The sequence below is a fragment of the Ictidomys tridecemlineatus genome, chromosome 8 (genome assembly GCF_052094955.1).
Source record: "Ictidomys tridecemlineatus isolate mIctTri1 chromosome 8, mIctTri1.hap1, whole genome shotgun sequence".
Classification (NCBI taxonomy): domain Eukaryota; kingdom Metazoa; phylum Chordata; class Mammalia; order Rodentia; family Sciuridae; genus Ictidomys; species Ictidomys tridecemlineatus.
In genome coordinates, this window is record NC_135484.1 from 147,878,844 (window position 1) to 147,895,430 (window position 16,587).

Sequence of the window (16,587 nt, forward strand, 5' to 3'; positions counted from 1 at the left end):
GTGGTGGCATGTGTCGCCTGTCCCTCAGCTGATGGAGGCTCACTGGGCACACACAGTGACAAAGAACACCCGAAGCTCCTTTACTTCTTCCATAGCATCAGGCCAGAGGCACTGTAAACACAAAGATGCCTCGTATGTGCATGGCAGTAGTGTGCTAGGTACGGTGAAGTCACAGGCACCAGCGACAGGTATGTGAAAACATGGTTCTCCTTTGCCGCCTTGTTAGAGCATCAGCCAGAGATGATGCTAGAGGCATCTTGCCACAGGAGCAATTAGGAATTCAGTTCCTTAAAAGTAATAGCCAAGCTGGGCGTAGTGGCATATGCCTGTAATCCCAGAGGCTCGAGAGGCTGAGGCAGGAGGATCGTGAGTTCAAAGCCAGCCTCAGCAATTTGGAGAGGCCCTAAGTAACTCAGGGAGATGCTGTCTCCAAATAAAATACAAAAAAGGCCCGGGGATATGGCTCAGGGGTTAAGCACCCCTGGGTTCAATCCCCAGTACAAAAAAAAAAAAAATTAATAGCCACTCGTCATGTGCCACTAGTCCTGGCCCCAAGAGATCATCTTAGTAAGGAATCACTTTCCTTTTGTAGAGATGGGAGCAGTTGCCGCTGGGAGAGGTGAAGCAGCCGGTCCACACAAACCCCAGGAATCGCTCCTGGTGCTCTGCCTGCCTCGCCACACCACATGCCCTCTCTGGGAAGGACCCTGGTTTTCAGAGGCTGGGCATCCTTTGGACTTTCCATTAATGCGTGTGGCTTGGATCACAAAGCCACGGGTCCTGTAGAAAACAACGTCTTCTTCCACAGCTTCCTGACATTCAATGTGCACATCTACATTTCCCTGGGGGGGGGGGTGTGAGCCATGTTGAGAAGACCTGGACATCCCGCAGGCTAGGGAGAAAAGCCCTTGGGGAGATGCAGCCTGAAGCCCTGGGACTTCAGTTCCCTGTCCCATCCCTTCTCGCCTTTCCAGTCTCTTACTCGGAAGCTGAACCTGCTCCTCAAGGCAGACACAGCTGGTGGAGTGTTTGAGCTCCGATGACGTCAGCCCGTCTCTGATAGGCTGCTGGAGAAGATGACACATGGCTGGGCTGGCAGTGCCTGGGCCTTGCACTTTTTTTCCCCAAGGCCTGAAGCCAAGCCTGCTCTTTAGCAGACCATAGTTCTCTGGCCTTGCTTTCCAGAATCCCTCTCTGGCATGTAGCACAGCAGCACGGGGGCTGCCCTGCAGACTGTGGATGATCCCCGACAAGCCTACCTGCTGATTTGCACCTTGGCTGTCAGCACAGAGACTCAGTGATCAGGTCATGGGAAAGAAAAGAGAGCAGAGCTTCGACTTTACATGGAAGGTAGTTTTGTTTGGTTTTTTTAAATCATAGAAGCATTAATTTTGCAAAGTTCTGAGCAGCAACTACAGATGGTTAGTGAGTTCTGAAGAATTATGCCATTTTAAAACAATCTTGATATTTGGCTTTTTTTAAAAAAAAAATCAGAACTTTTGAGAAATCTTTCTTGGGTTTCACCAATGACTGTCAACCTACAGTGACATCTCAGCTTAAAAAAGTATCTCAGGGCCCCTGGTCATTCATGAGCAGTTCTGAAAACATTTTGGGAAATGATCTTTATTTGCTCTTTTAAAGGTGCTCTAAGCAATTCAAACTGTTAGTTGGGATATTCAAAGAAAATAAAAAACAAATCAATCTATCAGTTATCCCATTTTCATTTCACACCTGGCGCAGGCTCTGCCACATTTGAGTGTTTTTAGGTCCTTAGAGAACATATCCAGAGAGGGAGGGCCCCACAGCCAGGGAAGCACCCGGCTGAGGACAAGCCTGTGAACTTGGGCTTGAACCTGCTGCTCACTTTCTGATGCTCTGACATCTTAGGGTCTTGCTGGCAGGATCCGTCTCTCCTAGGACTAGCTAATTCCTAGAGATGGAAAACAACTCACCTGAGAGCGCACCTTTCTTACGCATACCAATCAGTGCAAAGCCCACACTCCCATCACCTCCTATGTTGGTTCAAGGCCTCTGTCTGCCTTCAATAGTCACCACAAGGCTGGCTCCCAGATAACCAGGACAGATCCTCTGCCAGAATCCACCAAAATCATTCACACCGACCCACCCTAAGCCTGTTCACCCTGCCTCGCCCATGCCTTCCCATGGGAGTCACAATTAGGGCTCTTGACCATGTTCTCCCTGCTTTCTTTGCCTGGAGACACAGGTGCCTCTAGACAACCCCCGCCCCATCTCCATGATGTGGTGTGTTCCCTGTTCTTAGTTAGCATCTGGGAGTGCTAGCAAAACTATATTTTCAGCAAGTCATCTCCTGATCTGCCAGCCTTTCCATACCTATATAATATTAAAATCTATATTTTAAAACCTGGATGCTGGAATGGTAGGCAGTGACTAAACTTCAAGGTCCTCTTCTCCCCAAATCAGCCTGTCTTTTTTGATGATTATTACCAGCGCCTGAGCCAGTCAGTCTTTCTCAATCTGGGTTCCTCATTCCAACCATAAAAAAAATTAAAAAAAACTGGAGTGGTAATTTTTTTCTTTTTTTTTAACTTAAAAATAACTATCGAATCTTTTAAAATCAAGTTTGATTTTTGAGATAAGTGTAGATTCACATGAAGTTCCAAAAACAATGCAGAGAGACCATATCCTCTTAGCCCAGTTTCCCTCAGGGGCAATGTCTCACATAACTGTAGTGTGAGATACAGTGGCCATCTTCTTAATTGTCCCAAGGACGGCATACAACTAGACCCATTCTGGATGCATGGAGATTAGTCTGTCACAAAGAGGAGCCCTCATGGAAAATTAGGGCTTAAATTGTCTTAACACAGTGGGGATAGGCCAAGTCTAAGGTCTAGGAACTGGGGAGACCCCTTAATCCTGCTTGGCAGAAGCAATTCGGCTGGCGGGGTGATGGCGGCAGTGTGGCAGGGGTCCCTCTACCAGTGGAACCCCGGCGAGCCTTACCTGTGCTCGGTGCTCCCCGACCGCGAACTGGATCACGGCCACGCCTGGGCTGTGGCTCTCCTCGATGCGCTCCACCGTGCTGGAGTCGATCTTGAGGTCGTTGCTGATCTCTGCGCTCTGGATGAAGTCTTCCGTTTTCAAGTCCTCCACCTTCTTGAGCTCTCCGTTGGCCAACTGGATGATGGAGCCTTTCATGAAGTAGGGCGGCAGCGTGGGAGGCGCCGCGGCGGGCGAGGCCACCGACTGCACCACGGGCAGGTGGATCTGGGCCTGCACCATGGCTGGGTAGGCAGCCTGGGTGGCCAGGGCCTCGGGGTTGAAGTTCTCGTTCTTGGCCAGGGCGGTGGTGACGAACGTGTGAGGCACTGCAGCGAACTGGGGCGACGACGTGACTATGGCAGAGGCTGCCCCGGACGCCTCCATGTCAGTGCTGCCCACGGGGATGAGCAGGGGCTGGGTGCCGGGGATCACCAGGTGCTGGGGCAGGCTGCCGGCGTAGGTGATTGCTTGCTGCTGTCCGCTCAGGTAGCCGATGACCGGGGGTTGAGTCCCCGCGTAGAAGGCGGTGGCGGGCAGCCCAACAGGGAGAGGCTCTGAAGCACTGTGCGTGGTCTGGATGACCGTGTGGGGTGACAGCGCATAGGACCGGTGGCTGGGCTTCCCTAAGTGCAGGCCGCTTTTGTCGTTGAGGGTGGACGGGGAGGCCTCCCGGTGCGTGGCCTGCTGCACCTCCAGGTCAGCTGCGGGCGTGCTGCTGTTGGGCAGGACCATCACCGAGGCCCGGACCCCCGAGGGATCTCGACTGCTGTAGTCCGCAGGGCTCGGGTGGACCACCACGTGCCTGGACTCGTACGGGTGAGGGACGGCCTTGCTGCCCGCCTTGCCCAGGCCCAGCTCGGCCGAAGACGGAGCCCCGTACCGCCGACTCTTCTCCATCTCCCCGTTCAGGACCTCCTTGGCCTGCATGGCCTGCTGCAGCCGGCTGCTCTCGGCTTTCTTGGTGGACTCCCGGGGGACGAAGTGGCCGCCGGAGTCGGTGTACTGCACGACCACCTGCGAGGGGGGCCCCAGGGTGAGCGTGTGCGGGATCATCGTCTGATGCGGGTGGAGGTGGACGGGGATGGCCGAAGGAGAGGCCGCGCGCCCGCTGCTCTGCGGAGAGCTGGAAATGTGGACGTACTGGTTCTGCTGGGTGGGTGGGGGGGACCCCGGGGTGACCAGCCCCGGAGCCCGGCCGAGGTGCTGCGGAGGCGGCGGCTCAACCTTGTGTCCCGGTGCCTGGCTCAGGCTGCCCATGCTGGCCAGCAGGGTGGAATAGGCCTCCAGTTGGGAGCGCTGGGATGGAGTGGTGGCCCCCGCGGCGGAGGCCACTGCACTGGTGACAGGGTTGGCCGATGGGGAGATCAGCTGCGAAGGGATGAAGCCGGCATAGGGCCCGCTGTACTGGGAGGAGCCGATGAACTGGAAGGTGTGCGGAAGGTGGGCGTACTGAACGGGAGACACGGGAGTCCCTGACTGCGGGGGAGGGTACGCCGTGGGCAGCGTGGTGGCTGCGGGGACCGACCTGGGAGCGCTGGGTGGGGAGTAGTCCAGCCCGGTGGACAATGCTTTGTGTAAACCTATTCCCTGTTGTAAACCAAGCTCCACAGAAGTCCCTGTGGGCCCGTGCCTCCCGCCCCCATGGCCTCGGCCACCAGAGTTGCTGGGGAGCCATGCCACGCCCTCTGCCCGGTGGTTGTCGCTGGGCAGGGCGGTGGTGGCCTTGTCCTCGGAGGGCCGGCTGGTGGCGGGGATCTCGCGCTTCTTGGGAGGCAGGCATTCGTTGCTCCGCTCTTGGTTGGATTTCATTTTTCGCCGTCCCCCCTCCACGGTGACCGTTTCACTGTCTGGCTGGCTCTGATTTTAGTCTGATAAACGGAAAGTCACATTTGATTTCTGTAGGGGATCCAGGCTCTTCATGAGGAATCATCTCCCCGTGGGTACACTCGGCCAACAGCGGTTCCGGATTCTGAGAAGAGGAAGAGGGCAGCCAGGGGGAAAAAGGAGAGAGAGAGAGAGAGAGAGAGAGAGAGAGAGAGAGAGAGAGAGAGAGAGAGAGAGGGGGGAAGGGAGGGAGGGGAAGGAAGCAAAAATATCAGCCTTGGGAAAGAAACGTCCCAGCAAGATTAAGACTAAGCCCCTGGACTCCACATGAATTCCAAAAACCTGATCACAGGCTTGCAGCAGGTAAGACACAAGCCACGTGGGTCAGAACGTTCTAGATGAGGCCTGTTAACATACTGAGCTGGTAGAAACTTAAAAGCACACACTCTTTATGGAGTTAACAACTCCCCTAACTCATTTTCAATTCCCCCTTCTCCTCCCTTTTCTTCAAGGGCAGGCAGACCATGCATTTCTTTCCCTGGGTGATACAGCCAAATGAAGCCCACAGGAAGGACCCACCAGGTGGCCAGCTGGCCCCTGATCCCCGGCAGCCAGGTTCCGGGAAGAGCAGGTTCAAGTGCTGAGTAGTCTTTCCTGGTTATTTCTGAATTCTCACCCGCCAGCACCAGTACTCTCAAGAATTCACCTGGCTCTAGGTCCAGACAGGATCTATGCCATCCCTAACATACACACCCACTGGCTCAGCAGAAGCAGCCCCAAATAGTTCTGTTCTCTATAACTTTGAAAAGAATTCCCTGTGCAGCCACTCATGGAAACAGAAAGCCAAAAGAAATCTGTGAGGCAGGCAAAAAAAAAAAAAAAAAATGCATTTGATTAGAGTTTCAAAAAAAACCAAATACAATAATAGGGCTGAGGCATTGAAAGTTTTCTTAATGAGGGCTACGTACTCGCTTCATCCTCCGAGCTCTCTCCCCTTTTGTGCCGTCTTTGAATTTTCTCCTCATGCCACCCCCTCCCTTTCTCCTTGGAAAGGGCAACTCACTAGTAACACTAGAAATGAGATGTCTTTCCAACAAATCTGACTCCTGTGTTCGAACCTGGCCATATAAACAGTGGCCTTGGAGTCTGGTCTTATTGACACATATCTCAGTCTCTTGGTAACACTGGACTCCAGTTGCCACTACTGTGTGTATAAACCAGTGCCCACTTGGCCTGGTGCATCTTTGGAACCAAGATGAACACACTGACAAGGAGAAGGTGCAAGTTCCCTCATGGGGGGTTGTAGAGGTAAGCAACAGCCTGTGCTGCCGTCCCAAGAGCTATGGGGCTGGACTTTGAGAATCGCACGCCTTTGGGTTCTCCAGACCTTCTTTCCTATGATCAGATTTTTAAAAAATGCAACAAGGCCATGGCCTTTAGCTTTCAACCTTAGCCAGGCTGAAGCAACAGTGAGATCCCTACTGACGGCAGGCAGCACTCTTTTAGCCCCTCCATAAACCACCTGAATCCCCAATCTCTCCTGTCTGGTGTTCAATCCTCCATCCTAACTTGCAATTCTGGGGGGGCAATAGTTTAATGACTCTTGCTGATTGTGCTTCGATAGCAACAGACACCAAGATAAAATGACAAATGACATGACAGAAAGCTCCTCTCCTTGATGACTTTGAGCAATAGAAGGAGGAGGAATTTTAGGAACTTGATGTCACAACATCAAAGGGTATTTCACACGACAAGAGAGGCACTTAAAGACTACGCAACAAAAACTAAAAAGACTTGAAATATTAATGCTCAGGAAGTGAAGAACCATCTTGGCATCCTAGGAGTTTACCCTCCCAAGCTGCAGATCCTAAATAACTTCATTACGTACAACCTCTCTTAGAAAGAGCATAGCATGTAATCTATACCCAGTACTTACAAATCAATTACGAGGACAGAATAAAATTAAACTCTGAAAGTATCAAGAAAGTTGCCCCCTTGAAAAGTATTGATAATAACCTTTTAATAGTGACTCAAAGAGCCACTCTTAAGAAAGGGAACTGGATAAGCCCCCCCTCCCCCCATTCTCATGTCTATTAGCAAGGAATACTCATTTCTGAGTACTCAGAGAACTGTTCTGGGCGCCCCCTGCTGGTTCCACAGGAGAACAGATCCAATAAAACCCCCACAGGATTTCATTAGAAACGTTCATGCAAGAGTGATATGTCAGAATCTGAAATGAGAACATTTGCATACAGTAGGCCCAGCCAGTAAGGGAATAGGTTAATTAGCTCAAGGCAGCTCTAGGGAAGAAAAAACAGCAGCATAAAAGTCCTTTCAGAGCCAAGTAAAATGTCAAACACATTCAGGAAGGGGCCCATTAGCAATGGAAATGTAAAATGTCAGTACAAGGAATGCACAACAAACCAAACTAGAAAACCCCTTGAAAAGTACTTTTAAGAACCTAGATTTCATAAATTGGGGAAAGAATGCTGACTTGATTCTCAGAAGCACAGGATTTTATTTATTTATTCATTTGAGAGGCTGGTTTCATGGGTCCTAAATGCTAACTGGGTGGACTTCTGCCAATGGACCATGAAGACATATCAGCTTTGACACACAAATTCAGATTTCTTCTTCTTAAACATTATCCATTAATAAACAGTATCTTTTCTAGAGATTGCCAGTGATAAGTCAAGGATATATTTAAAAAGAAGTTAGAGTGACCCAGGTTGAACTATATAAATCTCAACTCATCTCCTCCTAAATTTATTAATCTAAAGTGTTTTTCAAAAAAAGATATAGGGTCTCACTGGTCTGGTCTGAAACTCCTGGGCTCAAGTGATCTTCCTGTCTCAGCCTCCCAAGTAGCTGGGACTACAAGTGTGCACCACCGCACCTGGCCTTCTCCTAAGTTTAGAACTGTTGGCCAGTGCAGCATTGAGGAGCAAGAGCTCTCTAATTCTAGGTTACGTGTCACTTCTCTGCGCACTCTGGGAAACCTGAAGGTAGGAACTGGATCTTGCTATATTTCCAACGAACCACCAGAGGGCGCCATAGTACACCAGCACAGCATTACTGTATTGGGATGAAAGAAGAGGTAATTTATGAATGTGAAAAAGTAGAGTAGTGGGGGATGGGGGAGAGGGAGAGGAAAGAGAAAGAAAAAAGGAGAATGGGATGTTCACTTTAGGGTCTCTTTCTAGTTGCAGACAAAATGCCTCTGAGTCCTGAACTCTCAAGGGTCCTGGAGCTAATCTCTGAGTGCACCTGCCAACAACAGGAAGATTTCTTTGAAACATGGCCAGCGCTATGGACACTAAGTTACCAAACCACATGCGAATCACACTGCTTAAACACCATCAGAAAAGGGAAAGCAGAAGGGAAATTAATAGATGAACCAAGACCAATTTATTTAGAGCTTACTACCTATGGTTTGCCTGGCAATCAGTGTTCTGAATACATTCATCTCAAGCACTTGTGGATTTTTAAATGTAGCTTCTACATTTATATTTATTTCATTATCAGTATTTTTAAATTTAGCCCGGTGCTTTTTTTCATTATCAGTAAGTACTTTTTAAATTTAGCTCGGTGGTAATTTGCCTTGTTAGTCAAAGTCTTATCCTCAGATCAGCAACACCAGCATCCTGGAGCTCTTTAGAAAGGCAAAAATTATGGCCCCAACCAGGACCTGCACGTTAACAAGATTTCCAGGAGATTCAGAGGGACAGTAAAAAGAAACTCAAGAGTACATTTTCTACTTCTTCTTTTTTTTTTTTTTTGATACTGAACTCAGGAGCACTTGACCACTGAGCCACATCCCCAGTCCTATTTTGTATTTTATTTAGAGACAGGGTCTCACTGAGTTGCTTAGGGCCTCACTTTTGCTGAGGCTGGCTTTGAACTCTCGATCCTCCTGCCCCAGCTTTCCAAGCCACTGGGATGACAGGCATGCGCCATACATTTTCTAATTGAAAATTGATAAGCAAATTAAACACGGCTGTCCCCTTTCCAAAGGAGCAGGCACAGGTAGCCACACTAGGTGCCATGCGTACCCTGGGGCTGACGGAGCCTCCCAGGCTCTTGACCTTGGGATCATCAAACCCAACACAAGTCTACCTAATAACTGCCCCTTTTCTCCTGGTTCCTTAAAAAACTAGAGAGAGACGTGTTTTTCAAAGACCATGATGCATTTTATGGACTCAATCAACTCCAGGAAGAAAAATGGAATTGTTTAACAAGGAAAGCCCCTACTTACATCTTTGCCATCATCCCGATTCAAAGATGTTTTCGCTTCTATCACGGATCCAGACGGAGAAGGGAAAGGAAAATGAGAAACTACTGTGCTACGGAAGTGAGGCCCTGTGCGCACTGACTCCCAGCCTGGTAAACAACGGCTCAGAAGAGAGGAACCCCCAGGATTTGATGCATAAAGCCCCAACGAGGCACTCCAAGGCTGCGGGATCCACAGAGTGGTCCTGCCTACGAACACAACCCTGGGTTTCTCAGTGGAAGTGAACCCATGGCTGCTTGCAGGTCTGTCCCTGCACAATTAGGAGGAAAAGCAGATGCCCTCGTGCCTTCCTGATCTGGAAATCTGGACTCTGAAATGCTTCAAAGTCTGCAGCTTTCAGAGGGCTGTCAGGACGCCATCTGCAGAGAATTCCACCCCTGACCTCAGGTGACAGGTTGCAGTCAGAGTGCAGGTGCCACTAAAAATGTCATATAAAATGACCTTCAGGAGATGTGTGTAAGGTGTAGGTGAAACACATTTCATGTTTAGACTTGGGTATTTCATTATATGTGTGCAAACATTCCAAAAAAAAAAAAATCCAGAACCTGGAAAACTTTTGGTCCCAAGCATTTTGGGTAAGGGATACTTGTACTGGAAAATGTGTATGACCTTGAGAGGCAGAACACCTGGACATGATGCCAGAGGTCACCAGGACAGGGCAAGGGCTCTTGAAGTCCTGATTCACCAATCCCCTTCCAGTTTCAGCATCTCACCAGAGAGGAAGATGTGTGTAGCACCCTGGCAGAAGGCACCTCATTTTGATTAATCATTGAAAATAAGCCCAACCCTGGCATCCTTGGAGTATCCAGGGTGGACAAAGGTGGGCTAGATGACAGCCATAATTAGACACCTTATGGTTGACTGGCAGAGCATGCCCCAAAGGAAGTGGATCACACATTCCTCCATCAAATGCTGGGTTTCTAGGAGGTACAGTGGACCTTAATTGTTTTATGTCAGCGTGAAGCAAATGGCAGGCTACAACTCTATTTTTAGTTGTGTTCTATTCAACATTTTATTAGTGTTTTGGTTATCATATTTAGAGGTAACAGAAGGCTGGAAGGCATGCTTAATGTGTTGCGGTTAATATTCAAATATATCCTCAGAAGCTGGAAGCAATGGCACAGAACCAAGAAAATTAAGATTAATGAGAATACATACAAGTGCTTACTCTTGGTTTCAATAGCGCAATTAGTCTGGTAGTAGGGGTGGAGCGATCTGGTTTAGGGATGGTTCAAATGAAAAATCTCAGGAATTTTCTATTCCACAATACACTCAATATCAACTAGCACTTAGGCAGGATTCTTAAATGGCTGAAGTAATTATAAGTTTCATTTAAAAAACACAATGTGCAGGATGCAGAGGTGCATGCCTGTAATCCCAGAAGCTGGGGAGGTTGAGGCAGGAAATCAAATCAAATACAAAATAGAGCTGAGGAGGTGGCTCAGTGGTCGAGTGCCCCTGAGTTCAATCCCTTGTCTCAAAAAAAAAAAAAAAAGCATAAAGCACATAATGTTCAGAACTAATGAATAAACACTGCAACGCTGTGATCAATGATGGCTCTGGTCACATCCTCACTAATGAACTGCTGGCCATGGACACTGGACAATGGGGTGTGTCCAGGGTGGAATGGCAGGTTGGCAACGGGTCTGGAGGCAAAGCAGCCTGCTGACAGCTGAGACTGCAGGGAGTCTAAGTACAGAGAGCGTGGCACCATTAGAAAGAGTCAGAGCTGTTAAAAACGGGCAGGCTGCCCAGTGAGGCACGTCCCTGTGCCATGCAGAGGATGGGTATAGACTGTCGGGAGGAATGGGGGGACCCTGCCCTGGTTGGGTGTTTGAACGATTTATTCTACATTTTTTTCCCCATTACGAATATTTTGAGACTCCATAGATTCCATCCTGTCTCCAGATGGCTTTCTTGGGAGAATGGCCTACTTTCACATTTTCTTCTGTGTCCTCAATGGAAATCGCTTATTGGTTTTATCTTCTGTGTCTGACCTGGAGCCTCCCGGGGCAAGCCCAGGTCCAGGAGGGACACTGAAAGGGAGAAAGGTCCCATCCAGGTACACTTGGGGCCAGCGGAGGTGTGGATAGGAGGCTGCATGAGCTGGCACAGCAGGCTGTCTGCAAGCCTCCCCACAGCACGCTGCTTGGTTTTCCACCCCGACTGTACCCCCGAGGTCCTGTTCATCCAAAATCACCGAAAGTGAGAAGAGAAAAAGCAAGAAAGGACATGCACCTTGGAATCCATGCTGGAGAATGGCCACCCAAGTGCCCAGGGACATAAAGAAGAGAGAAATACTGAATATATCTTCATTTCATCATTAACAGTAGCAGATTGATTGAGACCCCTCCCCCACCAAAGTCATGGCCACCTGGTGACTTTAAAAGGGTGTCTTTAGAAGGGTCTTTGCAGATGTAACTAAGGATCTTGAGATGACATCATTCTGGATTATCCAGATGGGTCCTAAATTCAACCACAAGCCTCCTTAGAAGGGCAGAGAAAGATCTGAGTCATGCATAAGAAATGTCCTTGTGAAGACAGAGGCAGGGACTGGAATTACGCAGTCCTGTCCCAAGCTAAGGACATCCAGAGCCATCAGACTGCAAGAGGCAAGGAAGGCATTTCCCCTGGAGCTCTTGGAGGGAACACAGCCTTGTCACCACCTTGGACTTCCAGAAGCATAAGAGAAAACAAGAGAATAAACTTCTGTTATCTTAACCCTCTGTAGCAGCTTGAAGAAACTAATACAAATGGCTTCTATTAACTGATAAACTACTATATGCTGTAACCCTCAACATGCCACTTACTCCTCTAGTTGGGGACACTGAGGCTTGTTCAAGGACGGAATCAGAGGTAAAACTAGCATGGGCCATTTTCAAGCCCTCCACAATCCTGATGCAGGGACTACTAGTATGTGGAGGTGCACTATGGTGAGGACAGCTTAGTGGCAAATAATTTTGGGGGGTGGGTTAGAAAAGGAATGGAATGCATAAGTGGGAGAAAAATGTCCAAAGGAACCGTGGCATATAGAGACTGACTGAGAATCACACAGGCTGGGGGCGGGGGGGGGGGGGACTCAGGAAGAGAGAACTGGCTCTTTGAATTTCCCAGGCAAGCAAATTGGGGACCCCAGGCCCAGCCACCAAGCTCCATGCCACTTCACCAAATTGCAATCCAAGTCTCAGCTGTGCAGGGGCCTGGAGGGGGTGCCTCCTGCTCAGTGGGGAGCTGAGAACTGTGAGAGCCAAGCTCCTTCTAAACAGGCTCCCCTGCTCCAGAGTGACAGAAAGTTCAAGTCTGCACCCGCCCAGGCTCCCCACAGTGGTGGCAGTGGTGCCCACCACGGGGACCTCACAGTGCAGGGAAGGTCTAGCTGGGCCAGTGCTACCAGCGTCAGCTGGGAATTCAGTGGGTCAGGGCAAAGCAGAAGAGCCCTCACTGCAGACATTGTGGGCACGGTGAAGAGTTTTTTTTTGGCCTGTATATTTGTAGAATTTTTTGGCAATGAAATTCAATGCAATGATCAAAAATTTTAAATCCTTCCCAAGTAACAGTCCTATTTGGACGCACACTGGCTCAGGGTCCCTCTGCCTCTGGGGCAGAGCTGTCCCTCTGGTCAAGGCCTTGAGGAAGAGGCTGGAGGGGATTCCTCGGGACACTGGCTGCGGCTGTGTGTGTCCACTGGACCCCTCTGCTGGGGAGGCTGGACGGCCTCCTCCCCCATCCCTACCTGGGGCTCTGTGGTCTGCTGCTACCTCTAATGGGAGGTGGCCTTTATCAAGCCTGGGGCAAACTTTCCTGACCTTCTGCCATTACTGTTCCCAGTGCACAAGAGGATGGCACTGGGGTGTTCGTAGTGGGTTTTGCCACCTTCGGCACAGGGGGACAGCTGTCCTGTGGGCAGAGTCCAGGGCGTGGCTTCACGGCACTCCTGTATGAATGTAGGAGGCTCGGCTTGGGCCAGCAGGGAGGAGGGCGAGGCCCAGGGGCTGTGTGATCCTAGCTCACAGGGAGACGTGGCTGCAGCATCTGCGTCGCCAGTGTCCTCTGGCGGCCTGCCCACGGTGGAATTCCTGGAAAGGCTCAAGATAGAAAAATAACTATCTGGATCCAGACTGGTCCCAAGTGCATTGTCGAGCAGAGGTGGAGTTGGAGGTTGTAAGAAAAGCTGGAAATGCCCGTCCGTCAAGACCTTTGCCGGCTCAGCACATGAGCAAATACCTCTCTGCTCTCGAGTCACGCTCCTGCAGAAGAGCTTCCTGTGGGCATGACGGCTCCTGCACCACTCGGGATGAAGACTGGGAACAGGTCCGTGGAGAGGGAGGGGCCCACCACTCCTGCACTTTGAGATTCTCACCCTGGTCCAGAGTAAACTGTCTAAGGACAGGGAAGGTGGCCGTCTTGGTGGCCTCAGCCCTCAGCCTACTGTGACAACATGAGAACTGGCCACAGTGGCATAGCTGGAATCAGGGTTGGGAGGATGAGGACCTGGCACTTTTGATATAAAGTCCTTATCCCTATAGTGACAGATTCATTGCAGAATTTATAAAGCCATTCCTTCGTAGCCAGTGGTACAGTTAGAATATCAACGTAAAATATAATATTATCACTACCATCTGGTGTGGTGTCGCACAACTGTCATCCCAGCAGCTCTGGAGGCTATGACGGGAGGATCACAAGTTCAAGGTCAGCCTCAGCAATTTAGCAAGGTCCTAAGCAGCTTAAAATATATAAACAAACAAACAAACAAATAAATAAATGGTGGTGGGAGAGAACAGAAGAGAACAAACCTGCAGAGTTGCTCAAAGGGCAGGCTATGAACTTCTCTGGGCTGGGGATGTAGCTCAGTGGTAGGTGCTTGCCTCATATGCACGATGCCCTGACACCACAAAAAGCAAACAAGGGTAGGCTATGGTGTTAGGGAGAGGGCAGGTTCAAATCCAGGCTTTACTGCGATCTGCATATGTAATTGTTTTTCTTTTCCCTTTTAATGTACTTTTTATTTTACTCAACATTACATGTGCCCCAGTTTAAGGGGGCGAGTAGTTCAACAATGCAGAATCTTGGAATTCACATCCCTGCCTATTAAACGGGGAAGAATTAACACATACAACATCCAGAAATACTGTGCACACTCCATAAACGGTGGCCAACGTCATTACATTCCACCAGTCCACCTCCTGGCTTCCTGGCCATCACCCACACTTCTCTGCTGCCCCTCCCTCCTAGTTCCATGACGACATCAACACACCACCTTCAAACCACCCATTTTCTCAAATCTCTGTGATTTATGCAAAAGAGAACAGTGGATGTTTGAGAAACTATTTTCTTTCTTTCTTTGCCTTACAGACTGTATTTGTGACAGTGCCCCACACAGGTCCCCTTTCATACCGTAAAGTACGACAGCAATTCCTCAAAGAAAATACACAGAGAAGCCAGCGGCTCAGCTCTAACTCGGCTTATCTTGGAAAGGGTTAAGGGCCAGGCTCCGTGTTCCCCTCTGCCTACTTTTCTACAAATACTGTTTAGATGAGCAATTCTCAAAAGGCCCAGCGGGGAGGTGCGGACTCTCCTCTCCGCGTCCACAGGGAAGGCTTCCAGCCCACGGCTCACACGCCTCCAGGCTTTCCACACCCCCCAAAGCCAACCACCTGCACCAGCTCAAGGACCTTCTGCTGGTCACTGGGGAACGGCGTTCCTGAGACACTAGGTGCAGCAAGTTTACCAACAGAGGTCCTGACAATCTCCCCCAGGTCAGAAACTGCCTTCTGGAATGGAGGCATCCAGCGAGTCGTTGGAAGGATTCACTGTCTCTGAAGCCACTCCTCCAGGGCCCTTGTCCCTTGGCTTCCCGTCCACTGTGGTTTCGTGGTCTCTGGCTGCTATGATTTGAATGTGTGTCCCAAAGTTCAAGTGCTGGAAATGTAACCCCCATGTGAAGGTGTTGAGAAGCAGCACCTTCAGGAGGTGGCTAGGCCATGGGGCTCCCCCGCATGAGTGGATTCATGCTGCTATCCAGAGGTGGGCTGGCCCCATTCCTCTCTCCTGCAGGAGCATGCTGTCTGGCCATTCCACCTCTGACTACGGAGGTGGCATGACAAGAAGTCCCTTTAGCTCCCACAGCCCCTCCATCTCGAACTTCCCGGCCTCCAGAACCGTGAGCCAAATGGACTTCTATTGTTTTTAAGTTACCCAGTCTCTATTTTGTTATAGCAGCACAGAATGGATTAAGACACCGTGACATTAAATAGCTTAGCCATCTTCTTCATTGCAAAGGCCACAAGACCTACTGTGGCCAGCCTTCTCATGGCCTGCAGGCAGGACGAGTCACCCATGTTCATTTTAACTGTAGCAACGCTTTACATACAATGGCCAGGGCATGCCCATCTTACTGTAAGGCAAGAATGCCGAGGCTCAGAGTGTAAATCACTTGCCAAATATTACATGGTTAATGAATGGCAGAAATAAAATAAAAATCTTGGCTCCTCTCCAACAAAACCCTGGGTTTCGGTTGCTTGGCTTGTGCACTGGGATTGCAAATGTATTAGGGGAGAATTTACCCTGACCCAAACAGAGGTCTGGCCTCTGTCCTCTGCTACAGGGAAGTGATTGCTAGGTCTCTTGACTCACAGACACAGGTTTCTTTGCCAGGGAGCTTCGGTCACTGGACCGCTAATGATGGGGGTTTGCGTCACCAAAGCATCAGTTCCAACTTCTGAGGAACTAAGGATTAATGGAATTTTCCTGACATCAGGGAGGGGCTAGGGCCTAAAGGTCAGTCATGAGGACAGAGGGCACTCAAGCTTCAATAAAAATGCTGGACTCAGAGGCACGGGTGGGCACCCCGTTGGCTATGTTCTGGGCACACTGCTACACTTCATGGCGGGAGGGGGCAATGCTGTCCACAATTCCATCCCTGAGTTCCTGCAGAGCTCGAGGGTGGTTTGGGGAATACCCCGAACTTGCGATGTTGTCAGAAATGAGAATGGTCTTGTGGAACTGTCCTAACTTTGTAGTTTTCCCGTGAACTCCTCCTTATAACTGATGCTGATCATAAACTTACAAATATGTCAGACGATACAATAAACAGAATAAACAAGGTCCATGAGGTTCTGGGATAAGAATGCAGCATGAACCAAGGATTTCTCTACATCTGTGCATCCCCCCCACAGTGGCCAATGAACAGGTACAAGAGTGGAACAGAAAGGGTCAGGAGTTCACGTCACACAGGGCAACGAGGCTGCGGCCAAGCCCCAGAGAAGCCGCTCTGTGCCAAGTGCTGAGTGTGTAAGAAGTGCTGGGCAGATCAGTTTTCTGGGTACAGCACTCAAAGCATTGAAGCACCAGGGCAACCCACCCGGGAACTTGCCACCACCTTTACAGTGGAGTCCACTGAGCTTCAGGACCAACTACACTGGAAATCTGCTGTGGTTACTGGACACTGAATC

At 49.8% G+C, this 16,587-nt stretch overlaps 1 protein-coding gene across 9 annotated transcripts in view; it reads right to left on the reverse strand.

The window, feature by feature from the left end:
- Atxn1 (ataxin 1) overlaps positions 1-16,587 on the reverse strand; it is a 381,142-nt gene that overhangs the window by 17,586 nt on the left and 346,969 nt on the right. For all 9 annotated transcript variants that reach the window (XM_078020572.1, XM_078020573.1, XM_078020575.1 and 6 more), the window contains one exon: positions 2,983-4,990. In XM_078020572.1, the coding sequence (XP_077876698.1) occupies positions 2,983-4,830 (1,848 nt within the window). In that variant the 5' untranslated portion in view covers positions 4,831-4,990. The remainder of the gene's footprint in view (positions 1-2,982; positions 4,991-16,587) is intronic.